The sequence below is a fragment of the Poecile atricapillus genome, chromosome 16 (assembly GCF_030490865.1).
Source record: "Poecile atricapillus isolate bPoeAtr1 chromosome 16, bPoeAtr1.hap1, whole genome shotgun sequence".
In the NCBI taxonomy this organism is placed as follows: Eukaryota; Metazoa; Chordata; class Aves; order Passeriformes; family Paridae; genus Poecile; species Poecile atricapillus.
The window spans coordinates 1,051,589-1,071,211 of NC_081264.1; the positions used below are offsets into that span (position 1 = coordinate 1,051,589).

General features: G+C 43.6%; 1 protein-coding gene across 4 annotated transcripts in view; it reads right to left on the minus strand.

The window, feature by feature from the left end:
• Positions 1-19,623, minus strand: part of GLT1D1 (glycosyltransferase 1 domain containing 1) — a 49,369-nt gene extending 29,746 nt beyond the window's left edge. For 3 of the 4 annotated variants that reach the window (XR_009278991.1, XR_009278990.1, XM_058851872.1), the window contains exons 1-6: positions 19,532-19,606; positions 11,046-11,194; positions 8,960-9,065; positions 4,994-5,045; positions 2,156-2,192; positions 1,521-1,577 (exon numbers count right to left, since the gene is read on the minus strand). Coding sequence is in view for 2 of the 4 variants with exons in the window: in XM_058851872.1 (XP_058707855.1) it covers positions 1,521-1,577; positions 2,156-2,192; positions 4,994-5,045; positions 8,960-9,065; positions 11,046-11,194; positions 19,532-19,599 (469 nt within the window). In the remaining 2 variants the exon portion in view is untranslated. Of the gene's footprint in view, positions 1-1,520; positions 1,578-2,155; positions 2,193-4,993; positions 5,046-8,959; positions 9,066-11,045; positions 11,195-19,531 lie in introns of all 4 variants that reach the window. The other variant, XM_058851870.1, reaches the window with a different exon arrangement.

The following is a 19,623-nucleotide window of genomic DNA, read 5'->3' on the forward strand; positions in this document are numbered from 1 at the left end:
ATTTTGCACTTTTGCATTAGTGCACATTAGGCAAAAAACTGTTTCTAATATATTAGAAATTCACTTTAGGGGGAGCTTCCCCCTCCTCAATCTGTTGACTACTCATTTAATCACAAAATGGTTGGACAAGAGATCAAATCAACACTCAGGCTGTGCTAGCAAGTGACAAATCATTTCACTTCAGAAAATTATTAATCTTAGTGGCACTGTGCTTGTGGGCTGTGATTTACTGAGAACAAAATAACCTCACAATGCTCAATTTCAAATTGACACTGGCTTTGACTAATGGCACGCATTTCCTGATGTGATAATGCCATTGACTGCTGAGGATTCATTTGCAGCAGAGGGAACAGCTGCAGTATCAGAGACCAGGCTGATGGATGTAAAACTGAACCGTTTTTACCGGGGTAAAATGCCTATAAATCATTCTTTTGGGAGAGATGAAGTGATTGCAGCATTGCCATGATCAGGTGACTCGGAATTGGGTCCCCTGCCCCACCTGCCACAGGTGCCAGCAGAGCCAGGCTGTGGCACATCACCAGATCATCCAGCACCAGCACAAAGTTCTGCTCATGAGGAGGAACCTGTCCTCTCCTGTCCCACCTGCCACAGGTGCCAGCAGAGCCAGGCTGTGGCACATCACCAGATAATCCAGCACCAGCACAAAGTTCTGCTCAGGAGGAGGAACCTGTCCTCTCCTCCTGTCCCACCTGCCACAGGTGCCAGCAGAGCCATCACCAGATCATCCAACAGCAGCACAGAGTTCTGCTCAGCAGGAGGAACCTGTCCTCTCCTCCTGCTCCACCTGCCACAGGTGCCAGCAGAGCCAGGCTCTGCTCATCACCAGATAACCCAGCACCAGCACAAAGTTCTGCTCAGCAGGAGGAACCTGTCCTCTCCTCCTGTCACACTTGCCACAGGTGCCAGCAGAGCCAGGCTGTGGCTCATCACCAGATCATCCAGCACCAGCACACGGCTCTGCTCAGCAGGAGGAACCTGTCCTCTCCTGTCCCACCTGCCACAGGTTCCAGCAGAGCCATCACCAGATCATCCAGCACCAGCACAAGGTTCTGCTCATGAGGAGGAACCTGTCCTCTCCTCCTGTCCCACCTGCCACAGGTGCCAGCAGAGCCATCACCAGATAACCCAGCACCAGCACACGGCTCTGCTCAGCAGGAGGAACCTGTCCTCTCCTCCTGCCCCCCACTGCAGCTTGTGACACTCACAGCGTGCTCAGAGCTGCTGCTGTGCCCTGAATGAACCTCTGGGGACACTGGGGACACCCTGGGGACACCCTGGGGACACACCTGGGGACACACCTGGGGACACTCCAGGGGACACCCTGGGGACACCCTGGGGACACCCTGGGCACTTGGTGAGCCAAACTCACCTGACTGACATTCTGCCATCTTCCAGATCATTAAAACACTTTTTTACATAATTAATTAAACTCTGATTCTGTGTTGCTTTCATCCTTTCCACCTCTTAGGAATAAACACAGGGGAAAAAATGAGTTTTACCTGCATTTTGTAGAAATCTGTACCAGTCAAATGTTTCACTGGGTGTAGTCTTAATTCCTGTGTGAAAAAATAAAAGAGACTCCCATGTTTAATGTCCCCTGGATGGCTGAGCTGTGCTTCCTGAAGGAATAAAATAAAAATAAAAATAAAATAAAAAAATAAAATAAAATAAAAATAAAATAAAAATAAAAAAATAAAATAAAAAAAAATAAAATAAATAAAAATAAAATAATAACATAATAACATAAAATAAATAAAAAATAACATAATAAAATAAATAAAAAATAACATAATAAAATAAATAAAAAATAAAAAATAAAATAAATAAAAATTAAATAAAATAAATAAAAAATAATAAATAAATAATAAAATAATAAAATAAATAAAAATAAAATAATAAAATAAATAAAAATAAAATAATAGAATAATAAATAAAATAAAATAATAAAACAATAAAATAAAATAATAAAATAAAATAATAAAATAAAATAATAAAATAAAATAAAAAAATAAAATAAAATCTCCACACACAGCTACCAAAACATGAAACACAGAAATCAAATGTGTTCACACACAGCTACCAACATGTAAAACACAGAAATCAAATGTCTTTATCACTGTTTCAAAGCTCTCACCTTGACTCTGGACATATATTTTCTTCCTAGCATCTGGCTTTAAAGAGAAAGAGAAGAAAAATAACTTTCAGAGTTCACCATAAAACCATTGATCTTCCAAAAAAAACCCAAAACACAATAAAGAGTAACAAAACACATCAGAGTGATTTTCTTTTGACTATCAAAAATCAAAACAAGCTACTAGCTACATTAAGTAACTCCAGAAGCCAACAATGTAATTTACATTTCCTATGTCCATTTACTGTACCAATGAATCAATTTTGCAATTAACACAATTACCAATTTAGTTCAATTACCTTTTTTAGTTTGTCTCTGTAACCTTTCTCATGACCATTATCCTATTTTCCTGGAATAAAACAAATTTCAACTGTCTAGCTGAAAATCAGCTCTAGTCCCCAAAAAGCTGTTGGTGTTGAAAGACCGGTTTTGAAAATCCAGTTTACATTTATCCATAATACAATTTATAAATGCACCAGTTTCAGAAACTGCTGTCAAATATATAGACTTGCCTAGACAGGAAAACTGCTGCCTGGTAGTTATTGCAGAACATTCACAAATAAAAATTGCAAAATAAATTACTTTAAAATAGCTGTAGTAAAAGAGGTAATTACTACACTTCCAAAATCACTCCTGAAGTGCTGCTCTGCTAGTTATTTAATTTGGGTGATTAAAGAAGCAATTTCCTATTTCAATATCTTTCTATTACTCCAACTGTGGATTTGTGGAATACTTGTTTTTTAAATGAAAAGAAAATCAATTCAGAAACAAACTTCCAAGCTTGAACCAGTCAGCTCAGAAAACAGGAAGCCACAGAAGTGATTTTTTTTTTTTGTAACTTGCAGAGATTTTGGTTTTCCCCCTCGTTCCTTTGTGGCTGCCCCTCAGTCCCCGGCCCCAGCACAGCAGTTCCTAAAAATGAGCTGGGAAAAGAAAGTGGAAGAAAAGAGGTGACTTGAAAAGTCATCTCCAGGCAGCTCACAGATGGGAAGGAGGTGGTTTGTGAGAATCAGAGTGAACAATGTCACCAAAACCACCCCAAAAAAGCAGCGAATCCACATGGGAATGATCTGGGGGAGAGGCAGCCCTGTGCTCCAGCGGGAGCCTGGGGACATCCCAGGAAGTTTATCTTCCTTGGGCTTTTGTGTTCAAAGGATTTAAAAACAATAAAAATGGTTTAAGGCATCGTTACATGATTCCATCACACTTCCCTGACCAATATTTGAATTACACAAAGCATGGAGCCCAAAGGGCTCAGGGGGTCAATCCAACCCTGGCAGGGCTTGGATCAGCAGGGAGGAAACAGGAATACTGGGGGACAGAGATGTACTCACACTCCAGATCCATTTTCTCTTCTTTCTGCCTCATTTTAAACGGGCTTGAGGAGAATGGCAAATGGAATTTTGTGCTGCAAACACTGGCTTAGGTAATTCTTCTGCACTGGTTTTAAATAAAACACTGACCACGAGCACAAGATCTTCTACAGGGCTTCAAACTCAGGTGGAATTCAGATTGTTACAAGGGCTGGACTACATGTTTGATAATTCAGGGTAATTTAGCCAATGTAATAGAAAAGAATTTGTTGGAAGAGGCAGTTTGAGTACAGTGCAACTGCTTACATGTTTATAATTTAAATTCTTAACTGGCTATCTTAACTAACTACATCAGAGGAATAAGGCAACTCCCAGCAGTGTGGGTAAAAATCATTAATATCCCACGAGCTGTGTAAGGGAGGATGAGCTCCTGTTCCTCACTGCAAATTTGTGACATTGGCTCTCAGCCTTTACACAGAGCCCCAGCAGAACAGGAACTCCAACCCTCAGCATTGCAGCAGCTGGGATTCCAGTTTAGGATGGGACAGATTTGCCTTCAATTCCCCACCTGCCACAGACCTCCAAAACACTGAATTGGTCTCACAGGCCCTGAGCACAAAGGTGTTTAAATAAAATCCAAGTCTGGTACTTAAAAGCATTTGAGGTGCTGATTTTAAAATTATTTCAAAGCTCAATTTTGTTTCTTCTCCTTACACTCTGTCACTTTTGTCCTTTTTTTTTTGCTTAATATCTCTAACAGAAGCTGTGCCCTTTCACATTTACCCATTGTGAAGTTCATTGCAGTAACTCTTAAAATCAAATTACATTTGTAAAATAAAATACCAAATCCCATGTCTGCTCATGTATCCTTTTAATGCACATAGATTTTAAAAATCAATTTATGTTGAAATAAGGTATTGTATATCCTAGGGCTGTGTTGTGCAAGCTCCACTCTCGGTGATTATTTTTTAGGCAAGAGTGCATTAATGATTATACCTTGATGCAGATCAGAACTGAAGGGGTACCAAGCATTTTGTTCCACCTTGCATTAATTGTTCAGCTTCAGCTGATTTTCCTGCCAACAGCTCGCTGCAAGAGGAGCTCCTGCCTTGCTGCCTTCATCCCAAATGGTTCCTGCTCACCCCTCCCTGCATTTCAGCAAATCCAATTCACCTCAAGAAGTTCGTTCTGTTCCCAGAGTTGACAAAACAAGTATTTTCAAATTACACTTCCAAATTCTTTATTATAACTAATGCTGTCTGAAGGAATTTTGTAAATGTGAAATTTAGTAAGTGATGCAAAAAGAAATTTGGCATCAGGGGAGACTGGGTAACAAGGAATGATTTGTTTTAAATGTGACAGAGAAACATTTCCTGAACTGTTCTGCTCTCTCTCCTAACTCTGAGCAGCTTTCAGTGCCAGACTGAAGCCCATCAACATGAAAAAGGAAAAGCAGGAATGGGAAGAGTGAAGGTTACTGCAATTCTCCAGCCCTGTTTGGGAGATCTGCTCCCAGCTCAAAACTTACCCACTCTGCTGCTGCCAGCTCCTTCATTTCCACAGAGAAAGCCACTGCAAACCTGGGGAAACCGACAAAAATAGTTGGGATCATCTGCTTAAAGTGTTCTAACATAAAAAAAAAGTACTTCAGATAAAATCTTGATAAGAACTAAGATCAGAGGCTTATAAACCTGATCCCAGATGAAAGACAGAAAGCTGGCTTTCCTCTTGCTTCAGCAGAAAATCGTGCTTAAACCCACGGCAGCTCCCCAGGCTTTGCAGCTCTGAGCTCCTGGGAAGGTGAAGTGAGGATTTGTCTGAGCAAGAGAAGCCCCAGAGAACGGGGACAGTTCAGCCAGGTCACTGCACACAGCTGCAGCAGGAACCTGAGCTCCTGCCCCACTGCACAGCCCTTCTGACACCACAACAGAGCCCAGGAGGGAGCTGAGCTGCTCTCCTCCCATGCTCTGACAATTCCAGTGCCACAGAGATCAATGCAAATGAAGATTTTAAACCTTTCCCCATGTCCTGCCCTTGTTTCTCACAGCTGTCAGTGAGTAACAGAGCTGGGACTCTTGGGACAATGTGTGTCCAGGGCTGTCCCTGTGCAGAGCACAGCGACAAAAGGAACAGTTCCAGTTCTGGGAGTCCCATCACAGCACAAGAGGAACAGTTCCAGTTCTGGGAGTCCCATCACAGCCACCAAATGAACAATTTCCAGCTCTGGGAGTCCCATCACAGCACTGAGAGGAACAGTTCCAGCTCTGGGAGTCCCATCACAGCCACCAAAAGGAACAATTCCAGTTCTGGGAGTCCCATCACAGCCACCAAAAGGAACAGTTCCAGCTCTGGGAGTCCCATCACAGCCAACAAATGAACAATTCCAGTTCTGGGAGTCCCATCACAGCACAAGAGGAACAGTTCCAGCTCTGGGAGTCCCATCACAGCCACCAAAAGGAACAGTTCCAGTTCTGGGAGTCCCATCACAGCCACCAAAAGGAACAGTTCCAGTTCTGGGAGTCCCATCACAGCACAAGAGGAACAGTTCCAGCTCTGGGAGTCCCATCACAGCCAACAAATGAACAATTCCAGTTCTGGGAGTCCCATCACAGCCAACAAAAAGAACAATTCCCAGTTCTGGGAGTCCCATCACAGCCAACAAAAGGCTGACTTCACACACCTGATAAAGGAGTTATTCCAGCTGGGGCCTTGGTGTAAGAGCAGGAAGGCTGTGAGATGTTTTCATCAGTTAATAAAGATCCCCTGTTCAGAGGGGATCTCAAGAACAGGCTGGATTTTAATGTAGTTTTTAAGTTGTAATGGAACACAACAAAAATGTGCTTTGGATGCTCTCAAATGGAATTTCAGTGTTGGCTGGACCCTCAAATGGGGCCATTTCTGGAGACCCTCAGTCCTGTGGAAAAGGATGTTTGGATGGCTCTTCACTCTGCCTGGCCAAACTCCTTTCTTTAATTCCTTCTGGAGACACTGAATGTAAAACATTGCACTGATGATTCAGTGCTGCTTTTTCATGTAATTTCTGAAATGTTTCTGTCCTGGGCCACCCCTCTGACACCTTAAAGGCTCGAGATAAAGCACCACAGTCACATCCAGGACAGAGCTTCTCCACTGGAGGGGTTATGTCATAATTTGGGGGCATGAAATCACAATAATTCATTAGAATTCCCATAAATTATAATTATAACCCCTACTTTTGTTTGCCAAACAAACTGTATTCCCCTACATTTGTTTTGTAGGATCTGTTTTATGGCACTCCAATGAATTTCATACACACAACTTGACAGCTTTAAGGTTATTAAAGCCTTTGCAAATGCTTGTTTTGTCAAGTTGCACATGCTCCCTTCCCAGATTTTGTAATTATCCTTTCAATACATCACATTAACAAGCATAAAAAGATGTTGCTTCTAAGTCTACAAAATACTGTTCAATTGGAAAAAAAAAAAAAAAAATACCCTAGAGGAGTACAAGCACCATTTAGAGGAATTTGATTAAAAATGAAACACTCATAAAGCTAAAAAGTGTTCAATAGTTTGTTTTATGGAATGTGGTGGGATATTGTACTGGACAAGTAATCTACAATTCATGATGCTTTCTGCTTAGAGCCCTGCAATCAATAAAGAAAAGAAAATCAATGTTTCTTTTAATAACTCTGCAATGAATAACAGCAGTGATGCTGCTGGAGAAGAGGCACATTCAGAATAACTTCTAGAAAACTGAGACACTTTTCCTGTAGCAGGGAAAATATTGTAAACTGCATAAGGATGGAGTGATACATTGTGAAATACCACAGATAATTCAAGCTATTAAGGTACACCTCAGGTTCCCAACTCAATATCATTAAAAGCATTCAGTAAAGCAGAGTTTTTGTATTAGCTGTATTTGTGACAGATGATATTTTAAACAGAGATGGAACAAATGGACACACTCAGAGATTGTTTTTATATATTTCTCACTTTGCCCAGTGCTGAAATTTATCTGACACATTAGACAGCTTCTTGTTTTCCTTCAGACCTGTTTCAAGAATAAATTCTGATTATTTGATAACAAAAGCAAACAAGTACATAAATTTTACCCTGAGTGGGACCCTTAAGCTGCTTTCAACTCACACAGACAGGAGAACATGCCCTAATGATTTTCCAATGAGCAGTGATTAAGAGCTGCCTTTAAAACCTGTTGGCTTCCCACATTTTATAGGGGATTACAGAGAGAGCAGCAGAGCTCTGCCAGTGTTCAGTGAGCCAATAACAGCTGGAAAACAGAGTGGTGTCAGCAAGGATGAAACAGGAGAGAGATTCTGCTGCAGGTTCTGCCTGAGCCAAAACCCACCCTGATCCTTTCCACAAGAATCCTCCCCCAGCACGGCCTCAAACACCGCTCCAGTCAACAAACCTTTGGGTCAGGGAGGAGAAAACCTCTTTTCTGGGGATGTCAAAACTATCAAAAATGCTCAGAAGTCTTTTGGATAATTTCCTCTGGTTTGTGATCAGTTCTACATTTGATATCTGTCACTAGAACTTTCCAGACTTTAAAACACCCTGAAAATTCTCCCTTGTCATTTCACCTGAACACTGAGAGAATTTGCTTCAAGGCTTTGTTTCAGTCTCTGCCTCTTTGCTCATGGATCCAGGGAAAGGACCACGATAGGGGGAGAAAAAATAAAAGGAAAAAAAAAAATCTGTTTGTACTTGAGGGATGTGCTTTTCAGCCAGGCTTTCTGTCCATGAGCTGTGTGAGGAACAGAGCAAACACAACACAGACTGCACACAGACGCTTTTCTGATCCAAATTAATCTGATCCCCATCACTGAATCACAAACTAATCACAAACTAATCACCCCAAAAACACCCCCAAAAACACCCCCAAAAACACCCCCAAAAATCACCCAAAAATCACAAACTAATCACAAACTAATCACAAACTAATCACAAACTAATCACAAACTAATCACAAACTAATCACAAACTAATCACAAACTAATCACAAACTAATCACCCCAAAAACACCCCCAAAACACCCCCAAAACACCCCCAAAACACCCCCAAAACACCCCCAAAACACCCCCAAAACACCCCCAAAAACACCCCCAAAAACACCCCAAAAATCACCCCAAAAATCACCCAAAAATCACCCAAAAATCACCCAAAAATCACAAACTAATCACCCCAAAAACACCCCCAAAACACCCCCAAAACACCCCCAAAAAACAGCCCAAAAACCACCCCAAAAATCACCCAAAAATCACCCAAAAAATCACCCAAAAAATCACCCAAAAAATCACCCAAAAAATCACCCAAAAAATCACCCAAAAATCACCCAAAAATATGTAAAGATCATGAGGATTTCAACAAGTCCAGCCTTCCTCTGCTGCCCTACACATCTTCCAGTGATTCCAAGTGTTTCTGGAAAACTTCCTAAAAGATCTGCCACACAAAAATGCAATTTCCTGCGATAAATCTTTCCCCTGTGCTCTTACCTGGCTTCCTGCAGCACTGCTCCCATTACCTGGCACTTCTCTCTGCATTTGATGTCTTCATTGACATCTGTCCCACCGAAGATGATTCCAAAGGGAATTCTGCTCCCTGCAAAGCAATGACTGCAATGAGAATTTCCCCAGCGTGTCCATGTACAGGCCAGGAGTGAAAAAGCACATTGATAATACTGAACCACCTCTGTGGGCAGAACTCTTGGAAAAGGAAACCTGGAGAAACTTCAATTTTTATTTTTTTTAGCACTGAACCCCCCCCCCCCAGAGTAACTCTGAACTTTCACAGGACACCAAACCAAACGGGAAACAAATGTTGATAAGGATAGAACACCTACCATAGATTTTACATTTGCATTTGAAAGTTAAGTGAGCTGTAAGACCAGGATTTATTAGCATTGCTAATTCCCTCATTACTAAATGAGAGAGCAAGCAAAAAGAATGAAAGACTAATTACCATGCTGGCTACTTGGAGAATTTCCTTGGCATTTGTTGATATTCCACTCTAATGTTTGCAGGTGAAGGGAATTAATGTGCACTATCAAAACACCACTGCCTCTAATCTTCAAGAGACAGACTGTCTGCAATACATTATAAAATATGTATCACCTCTTTAATAAATTTAAAAAGTAAATAATTCTTGTGTCATCTTTTACGTGTGTTGATCATGTAAACAGAATTTCCAGGATGAGGCCAAACAGATCAATAGTGTGGCAGCAATGGCAGAGTGAGGGTAATCATTAAATTTCTAAATCTCCCAGGAATCCCTCTGAATCCTCTCAAACACTTCTTTCCTCCCAAAACTCTGCTGAGATGATCACAGTCAAAGGGTAAAAGCTATTGCAATCTGACTGTTACTGTCCTGGCTTTCAGATTTTGGTTTATTTTTCTTTCAGTCACTGCAGATACTTTTTAGAACAGTGTAACTGATTTATATAAATATTTATTTAAATCAGTGTAACTGATTTATTTAAATGCCTGAGCTTTTGTAAAGTTTTCAGGTCACTCCAAAAGCTACAGCAGCAGCATTTAGGCATTGCCATTCAAGTTCAACTCAAATAAAATTTCATTCCAATAAACAGTTAAAATTCAACTTTATCTTCTGTTCCTCAGGAAAAATCCCCAAAAAACCCAAAAAGATGGTTCTCAGACTTTCCATAAAGCTCTTCCAAAACAACCCAAGGTCTTGTCAAGAAACCAATCCTCTCTCTATTCCAACAAGCCTTAATTGATATGTCAGCAGAGCTCATTTTGCAGACTAATTCCAGATTTGTATTCTAGGTCCCTGCTGAAATCAGAGCCCCTCTGGAACAAAGGAAACCCAGGCAGAGCAGACATGATAATTCAGGCTTTCTGCAAAGCCACCACAACAAACTGAAGTGTCCAAACCAGCAGAGCAGAGCTCACCCTGAGATCCGAGGGAAATATGGAATTATGTCTTTGTTGCAGTGAATGGATTTATACAACCCAGAGGTGCTCTCAGAAAAGGATGCACGTTTGCAATTTCAGTAGGTGACAGTGGCTGTAATTTTGAGAGCCAGTGCTGCTGCTGTATCATTAATGGCAGGCTAAAATTTTGTTCTACGTGGCTAGAGAGAATAGAAAATTTTATTATTTGTCTGATAACATCCTGTCTCCTATAGTTTAGCTGACAGGAATGTTATTTCATGTCGAAAAACCCTGACTCATTTTTGAGCAAAAAAAATCAAATTAGCCTCCCTGCTTTCTTCCATTTGACCCCAGCTCTACTTAGCCAAGCCATTTTCCTCTGAAAGAACACATTTGCTGAAAGGATCCTGATGTTAAGGTAATGCTCTTATCCTGATGTACTTAAAGTACTTAATTATCAAAAGCACTATGTGGTTTAAAAGTACATTTATTTAGTTCTCTCTGCATCAGATCTCCCACTGAGAGTGATTTTTAGCATTTCTGAACATTTGCTGGAGTGGATAAACAGAGTAAGGATATTCTGTGTGGGTTTATGCATTTACAGCCATTTATAACAGCCAGGATTCGTTCTCTTCCCTTGCAGGACTCTTTTAAGAGGTATTTTTATCACAAGCAGAAGGAGGATTACCTTGCAGCAGTCTGCCTGCTTTATAGAGGTGAATGGCCAGGGCTGCATCAAACTCATCTGTGGAGGTCAGATTTGCTATTTCAGCTGGACTCCCATACGTGAAAGCATCTTTTAGAACACAGGTGTGACCTGCAGCATGGAGATGATCCCTTCATTATTGGAAAAAACAGAAGAAGAATGCAGAATTACTATTCATGGCAGAGGCACACCATGAATGCAGATGAAGTAAATGAATCAAAATATTTTCCCTTAAACTTTGCTCTGATTTTCAACTTGATGCCATTTTTGTTCAAGCAGCCAGGAGCTTTTTCCAAGGCTGGGATTTTTCCTGGAAGGTTTTTGTCACCTGTGGAGCCACAGGCACGGCCCCAAGCCTGAAAAGCAGAATTAATGAAGGATGAATTAATTAACCCAGGACCCTGAGTGCAATTCATGATGCTGAAACCCTCTTTTAGCAGTGAGTGTGTCACACTTTGCTCTCAGAGATTCTCAGACCTTCCCTTCTGCAGAAAGGACACCCAAGTGAAGAAAGCACAAATATGTCCAGCTGCTCAATGCTACAAAAATACAGAACATAAAAACTGATGCAGCAAGAAGGGCAGAGTTGTTTGATCAGGGGATTAATTGCTTCTTGCCTTAGCTCGCCCATTTATAAACCACAGGATAACTGAAATATAAGCAAGAAACTACACAGAAGTAATTACACAAATACCTTCACAGCCTGCTTTAAAAATCTCAGCTCCAAAAAGAAAAATCAACAAATCCAAGGACAGGTTGGTAAGTCATTTACCCATTCCTCTGTGGAAACAGTGGTTCCTCAAATTAAAACATTGTGCAAAGGCTGCCAAAGCCAAGGAACTGATTGATTTAATAAACTTAAATTTTTAATTTAATTTAAATGAAAGACAGCTTTGCTCCTCTCCCTGAAACCAACATCAGTTATCAATGTTCCCAAGAACATCAGCCAAAACACATCCAGGAGAAAATCTGTGTCTGCCCTTCCCTGCTTATTCCAGATCATTGCAGCTGATTTATTTCTCATCGTCTATTAACTGTTCTGGCATTAAAATCCTGCTAATTCACTGACTTCCTGGATAATGCTGGCTTTCATTTCCTGATTATTTCATAGCCTCCCAAGAAATGTCATTTTCTGTCCTGCAGAAGTTAGTCATTACTGCAGAAATTGGTGCTGAAAGTGCTGTAAAGTGTCTGGAGGACATTTAGGATCAGCACCACATCAGCCAGAGCTCCACTGGCACAACACATGGTGCTGGATTTCTTCCTCATCCCAAAAAGAAACTCCTTTTAACTCCGCTGATCAGAACAAGAGCAATAAATTGTGAGAAACACCAATAAATAACAGAACACAGCCCCATTTTAAGCTCCTTATTTACCCTGCTGAGCAATTATTACCACCAGCAGCCCCATGAACTGGCTCTCAAAAGAGGTTCTCAATTTGTATCTAAATGATGATGCCCAAATGTCCCAGCTGTGGAGAGAAAATCTCCTGGGCAAACTCGTGCCTGCATCCCAGAATTTCACAGGTGCTCATTAAACAGTCTAAAAGGGTTTTTTTCCCCCATCAGGATTCCAATTACCATAAATCACTATCATGTACAAGCAATATGTTTGCATATTACAATTAATTTGAAAAGAACTCTCTCAGGACATCAGGAATGGAGAAACTCAGCATGGAATTCCAATCAAAAGTGGTTATTTTTTTTTAAATGTACCAGGGATGACTTCTCCTCCACGCTTTCCACCGCTCCCAATCCCCCTGGGGAATGACAGCACTAAATAGAGAGGGACTCCCTCAAGTGTTCCAAGGCTCAGAAATTATGCATTACCTCTAGTATTTATTTTTATTTTTTTACAGATTTTTATTCTACTCAGGAGCGCATAAAAAATCTGTGTGCATCTTTAGAAGGAAAAATAAGCAAATATTTCCAGAATAATTCAAATTCCCAGGTTTAAAGAGGCCTTGATCCCCTAAACATTCCATTGAGTTTGATATCATTAATCACAAGGTTCACATTATGCACATATGGAAATACAAGGGTGTAGAAGCTGAGTTACCGGGTATTTAAGTTCTGAAATTTACATTTTTTTTACATTACAATTTTACATTATTTTCTTTTCTAAATGGCTTTCTCTATTTCTAATCATTCTAACCAAAAAAAGCAGACTGTGATTTTCACACACACGCTGCTACCAAGGAGCACAATTAGAAGTTCTTGCAGGAGATGTTTTTTTGTGTCCATGAAGTCCCAGATGTCCCTGAGTGAAGCCAGCACACAGGAGACACATTATCCATATCTTTTCTCCTCCCAAATTCCTTGTCACACTGTTCTGCCATTCCATAAACAAATATTTTCTGAATGAGAAATAAAAATCAGCCCAGCTGCTGCTGTCTGGGAATTACAGACAATGCTGAAGTGCCCAATTTCAAGGCTCTGTTTCTATCCCAGCACAGGAGATAAATTCCCACCTTTCCAAACAAACAGCGATTATTCCTTGGATTGAGAATTTCCCTTGCCCCATTTCTCCCTTCTGCTGAAACTCTCATGGAAGCCAATGCCACAAAGTGGGGAAAATAAAGATTTCTAAAATGGAGCTGAGCTGTCAGATCCCAGATTTTGGGTGTTTTTCCAGGCAGAAAGCATCAGGGAGAACTTCAGCCACTCAGTAAATGTGAAAGAGCGTTTTTAGAAGTACATGATACTGCTCACTGCTTACACTCTGATATTTATACACACCTGAATACTGGACAAATATCCTCATTTTAGCATTCAGGAAATTAATTTCTCTTTTGTTTGGTATATTTTTTATATTCTTTGGCAATCACAAAGCTTGGAAGTGGAATTTCTAAGCGTGTTCTCTGTCTCTGTGCTGTGTGCAGGGAGATCCTGCTGAAAGGTACAGCCCTTTTCTGTTTCCACTCTGAGATTCCCATACAAAAACCATTTTTCCCTAACACATCTATAAAATACCAAGCAACGTTTTACAATGTTTTGTTTTTTATTCCCTACATAATTGATGACCACTGCTCACTTTTCCTGGCCAGCATTCCTCCCTCCCTCAGCAGGAATCTGCAGTTCTCAGGTTTTCATAAGGAAACAGTTTTACAAACACAGCCTGGCTGAGGAGAAGGCACAGGAGTTAAAATTGTGATTATTCCTAAGGTATTATGGCTGTGAAACTTGCTCAGTTTTCTGTGATGTCTTCCTTTCAGAAACATTTATGTTCTAAATTTCAACTGACACCGATCTCATGGAATTACTTGCAGACAAAGAATGTTTGATTTCCAAAAAGTTCCTGGTAGGTGGATACACTGACACTTCTTGAATGGCACAAAATAGGCTTCATCCAAAAATATTAATTATCTCTTTCCCTCAGCTGTCTGCTCTGCACAGCAGCTGTGCACAACTCCTGGTAAATGTACATGGCACAATTCAGAGCCTGTTAAGGGAGCAGAGTTCATTCCACTGCCTCTGAGACACCCAGCCACACCTGGATACTCACAATTCCCACTGAGGCTCTGAGCTCAAACCCTGCTTCATTTGCTATTCTCTTCATAAATTATCTTCTACTTTTCCTAATTGTTAAAACAACACAACCTTCATTTTATTTTCCTCTCAATCTTCTCCTTGAAGCAACACAGACAAATTGCATTGGTGTGAGTCAACTGTGACTAAAATTCACTGTGAATCACAGAAGTTAAAGATGTGAGCCAAGATGGGGAGCAGCTCCTCCTGTCTCTGCTCTCAAATCTGAGCTGAGCTCCAAGGACCAAAGAACTCTGCAAAGTTTAAACCTGTGCTATAAATACAGATTCTTGTACTGCAAACCATGGCTGCAGATGAACACCTGTCCTGCAGGTTCCTGCTCTGGGAATGGCCCTGCAGAGCCAGCAGGGACCTCCAGAACCTGAACAGGGACCTCCAAAACCTGAGCAGGGACCTCCAGAACCCGAGCAGGGACCTCCAGAACCTCCAGAACCTGAACAGGGACCTCCAGAACCTCCAGAACCTGAGCAGGGACCTCCAGAACCTGAGCAGGGACCTCCAGAACCTGAGCAGGGACCTCCAGAACCTGAGCAGGGACCTCCAGAACCTGAGCAGGGACCTCCAGAACCTGAGCAGGGACCTGAGCAGGGACCTCCAGAACCTCCAGAACCTGAGCAGGGACCTCCAGAACCTGAGCAGGGACCTCCAGAACCCGAGCAGGGACCTCCAGAACCCGAGCAGGGACCTCCAGAACCTCCAGAACCTGAACAGGGACCTCCAGAAGCCCCAGAACTTGAGCAGGGACCTCCAGAACCCGAGCAGGGACCTCCAGAACCCGAGCAGGGACCTCCAGAACCCGAGCAGGGACCTCCAGAACCCGAGCAGAAGCAGCAGGGAGCTGCAGAACCTCCAGAAGCCCAGCAGAAGCAGCAGGGAGCTGCAGAAGCAGCAGGGAGCTGCAGGAGCCCAGCAGAAGCAGCAGGGAGCTGCAGGAACTGCAGGAGCCCAGCAGGGAGCTGCAGGGAGCTGCAGGAGCCCAGCAGAAGCAGCAGGGAGCTGCAGGAGCCCAGCAGAAGCAGCAGGGAGCTGCAGGAGCCCAGCAGGGAGCTGCAGGGAGCTGCAGGAGCCCAGCAGAAGCAGCAGGGAGCTGCAGGAGCCCAGCAGAAGCAGCAGGGAGCTGCAGGAGCCCAGCAGAAGCAGCAGGGAGCTGCAGGAGCCCAGCAGGGAGCTGCAGGAGCCCAGCAGGGAGCTGCAGGAGCCCAGCAGGGAGCTGCAGGAGCCCAGCAGGGAGCTGCAGGAGCCCAGCAGAAGCAGCAGGGAGCTGCAGGAGCTCCCACACCTGCCCTGAGGACAGGAGGACCCCTGCCCTGGGAGTGCTCTCCTGGGGGATGTAACACTGGCACACAGGGCAAGGTGAAGCAGCAGAAACCCCTGGATCACTGAATTACTGCAGTAAATGTCTCAGCTCAAACCCAGCTGTCCAGAGGAATGATAAGTGAAGCTGAATTTGTGGTTTTAATTCTCTCACAGTTGATTTCCTGGAGATTTACAGAAAGGCTGTCTCAACTGGCCAGTTAAGGAGAGCCAAAACAATCTCTCCCTCTCCAGAAAACATTTACATATTGGCAAAACAGTTAATCTAAATCTTTCTAATTAACCTATTAATTCCAGATTTCTATTCCTCCTTACTGCATAAAAGATCAACAAAACATTTCAAGGGGCAGGGAAGAATAATTTATTTTCCTCCTTGACACCCTTTTGATCTCATTTCTGAGGCTGAACAAAGACTTTTGCTTATTGCTGTATTCTTTATTCACTGCTCCTGTTTTTTAAGGTGATTAAAGACTATGCACACCCATAGGAGTAAAGCCCACAGCACATTCATTACACCACTTGTTTTAGCAAGTTGATTTTTAGCCAAATTAGATCCTGGTGCCTTTGTCACCACTTACTTTAAACTCAGGAAATGAATATCTTATTTATGAAAAGATGAAGCAGTTATTGGAAGAGTTGTAATATCATAAACAGAGCATACACTGTGATATTAAGCCATAAAATTAATCCATGCTGGCAAGTGTTCAACCCAGAGACAACGTCATTGTTTCATTTATATTTAACCAAAAGTTCAATATTTAAAAAAATTGAACAAATAATTTCCTAAGCACAGGCACAGATACAACTGAAGGCAAATATTAACTGCAATATGTACTTTATGTGTATTAACACACATGATACAGAGTTTGCCACGTGCACACAACCTCAGTGTGGCAGATTAGTGTTAAAAGTGACACATAAAGGTTTTGGGGTGATTTTTAATGGCATAAAGTCTTTAAAAAAATCAGTATGGGATAGAAATAGCTGCACAGGATGGTTTTAGTGATGACCTAGCCTTTTAGTCAGGAATATGGACTTAAGGAGCTAGCTAATACTCTTGACTTTTTCCCTGATCAGAATTGTTTCCTTTCCCTGAAGGCTCACTTACATTATTCCAATAAATAACATTTACAGCAGGTGATAAAACAGGAATTAAACATGACACAAGTTACCCTCAAACACCATTTCTGCTAGAATCCTTTACCCAGCTTTATTGTGAATGTCAATTAAGTTTATCTCTCATTATTTTCTTTCTGTTCGAAGGTCTTTGTGCACGAGAAAGCAGCACCCACTTTGCATGAGGAATTCCCACTCTTGGCCTGAGGAATTCCCACTCTTGGCCTGAGGAATTCCCACTCTTGGCCTGAGGAATTCCCAGGACTCTGCAGTGGGTGGCTGAGCTCCCACAGCTGCAAAGCACTGCATTAACGTGTTATTATTATGTGTAATTATTATTAATTACGTGTTAAACCATCTGCCAGCTGAGCTGCTGGAGCTCACCAAGCCTGTGCCCCTTCATCCCAAAACTATTATTTTATATATTTTTTATTTTATATATATTTTATATATTATATATATTTTATGTATATTTTATATATTTATAAATATATATAATATATTTATATATATTTATGTATTCTTATATATATATTTATATATATATTATATCCATCATCACATGCCACAGCTTCAGCCACCAAAATTGCTGCCTGCCATGGTTCAGGTGAAGGCACCTTGCTCATCCTCCCTCAGTACAGTGTGCTCACACACCACTGTCAGTGTCATTAAAATAAAATCTTATTATTGACATAATATGTGAACGTTTGTTTTTCTGGCTTATTCAGACTTATTTTAACTAGAAACAATGCAAAAGCTGATTTTCCACTAGGTCAGCTCTGAACAGCTCCAGTCTAAATGTGTGTCTGACTTCCCTCAAAGTGGAATTGGAAGGAGGTAAGTATTTAATTTGTAAAGGTAAATAACCTTAGAGAGGAAAACTGAGCAGTGATGTCCCCAGGAATAAATAGTTTTGTATTATCCAAAGCAAAGGGTAAGATCCGAAAGGAAATGGAGAGTGCCACAGGAGCTCTGCTGAAATGTACAGGCATAAAAATACATACATATATCTCAAAATTTTAGTAACAATCATTGTTTTGAAATACCAAAACCTTCATCTTTCTCTGCCCTTGGTATGGCACAAACAGTGTGAAAACTTCAATGTCTGAGGATGTTTCCATGCATAACATTACACGGGAGAGAATACCCAGCTCAAGGGCAGGGAAAACTCGCATAGCAGAATATCCCAAGAGATTCATCCGAAGAAAAACAACTGAACTGCGGACGACTTTTAGATCAGATGAAACCAAATCGTTATTTCGGGCCTCAAGAGGACAAAACCATTGGGAAATTCATTCATTTTTATAGCGACTTATTTTTTTTTTTTATAGCTGACACGCACAGGGAAGCCCCAGCAGCACCGCTCTCAGCCAACATCCTTTTCCCACGTCACAGGGAGCGTTCAATGGGACATCGGGAATGTTTTTGAGGCTGTTAGCCCGGGCCATTCCCAGCGCTGCGGCCGCGGGAGCTCCGCGCTGCCCGTGCCGGCCGGGATCAGCCGAACCGGGATCAACCGTGCTGGGCATCGGCTCCGGAATCGGGATCAACCGAGCTGGGATCGGCTCCGGAACCGGGATCAGCCGTGCCGGGGATCGGCTCCGGAACCGGGCTCAGCCGTGATGGGATCGGCTCCGGAACCGGGCTCAGCCGTGATGGGATCGGCTCCGGAACCGGGATCAGCCGTGCCCGGAGCGGCTCCCGAACCGGGATCAGCCGTGCCCGGAGAGGCTCCCGAACCGGGATCAGCCGTGCCCGGAGCGGCTCCCGAACCGGGATCAGCCGTGCCCGGAGCGGCTCCCGAACCGGGATCAGCCGTGCCCGGAGCGGCTCCCGAACCGGGATCAGCCGTGCCCGGAGCGGCTCCCGAACCGGGATCAGCCGTGCCCGGAGAGGCTCCGGAACCGGGCTCAGCCGTGCCCGGAGCGGCTCCCGAACCGGGCTCAGCCGTGCCCGGAGCGGCTCCCGAACCGGGCTCAGCCGTGCCGGGGAACGGGCTCAGTCCTGCCGGGAATCGGCGGCTCCGGAGCCGGGCTCAGCCCTGCCGGGGATCGGCTCAGCCCTGCCGGGGATCGGCTCAGCCCTGCCCGGGAGGAGCGGCCCCGGAGCCGGGCTCAGCCCTGCCGGGGATCGGCTCAGCCCTGCCGGGGATCGGCTCAGCCCTGCCGGGGATCGGGCTCAGCCCTGCCGGGGATCGGGCTCAGCCCTGCCGGGGATCGGGCTCAGCCCTGCCGGGGATCGGGCTCAGCCCTGCCGGGGATCGGCTCAGCCCTGCCGGGGAGGAGCAGCCCCGGAGCCGGGCTCAGCCCTGCCCGGGAGCGGCCCCGCCGTGCCCCGGCCCTCACACCCCCCCGGCCGGCCGGAGCCGCCTCCTTTCACCGGCAGCGCCTGGAGCCGGGCCCCCGGGCCCTGCCCGCCGGGGCAGCCTCCCCACACGGAGCGCACCCTTCCTTCCCCGCGCTCGGAGCGCTCCCTTCCCCCGGCACTGACCGGATCCTGGCGGCCGTGGTGGCGTTGCCGGTGCGTGCCCGCAGACACGCCAGCAGCAGCAGCCTCATCGCGGCCGCTCCGCTCCGCTCCGC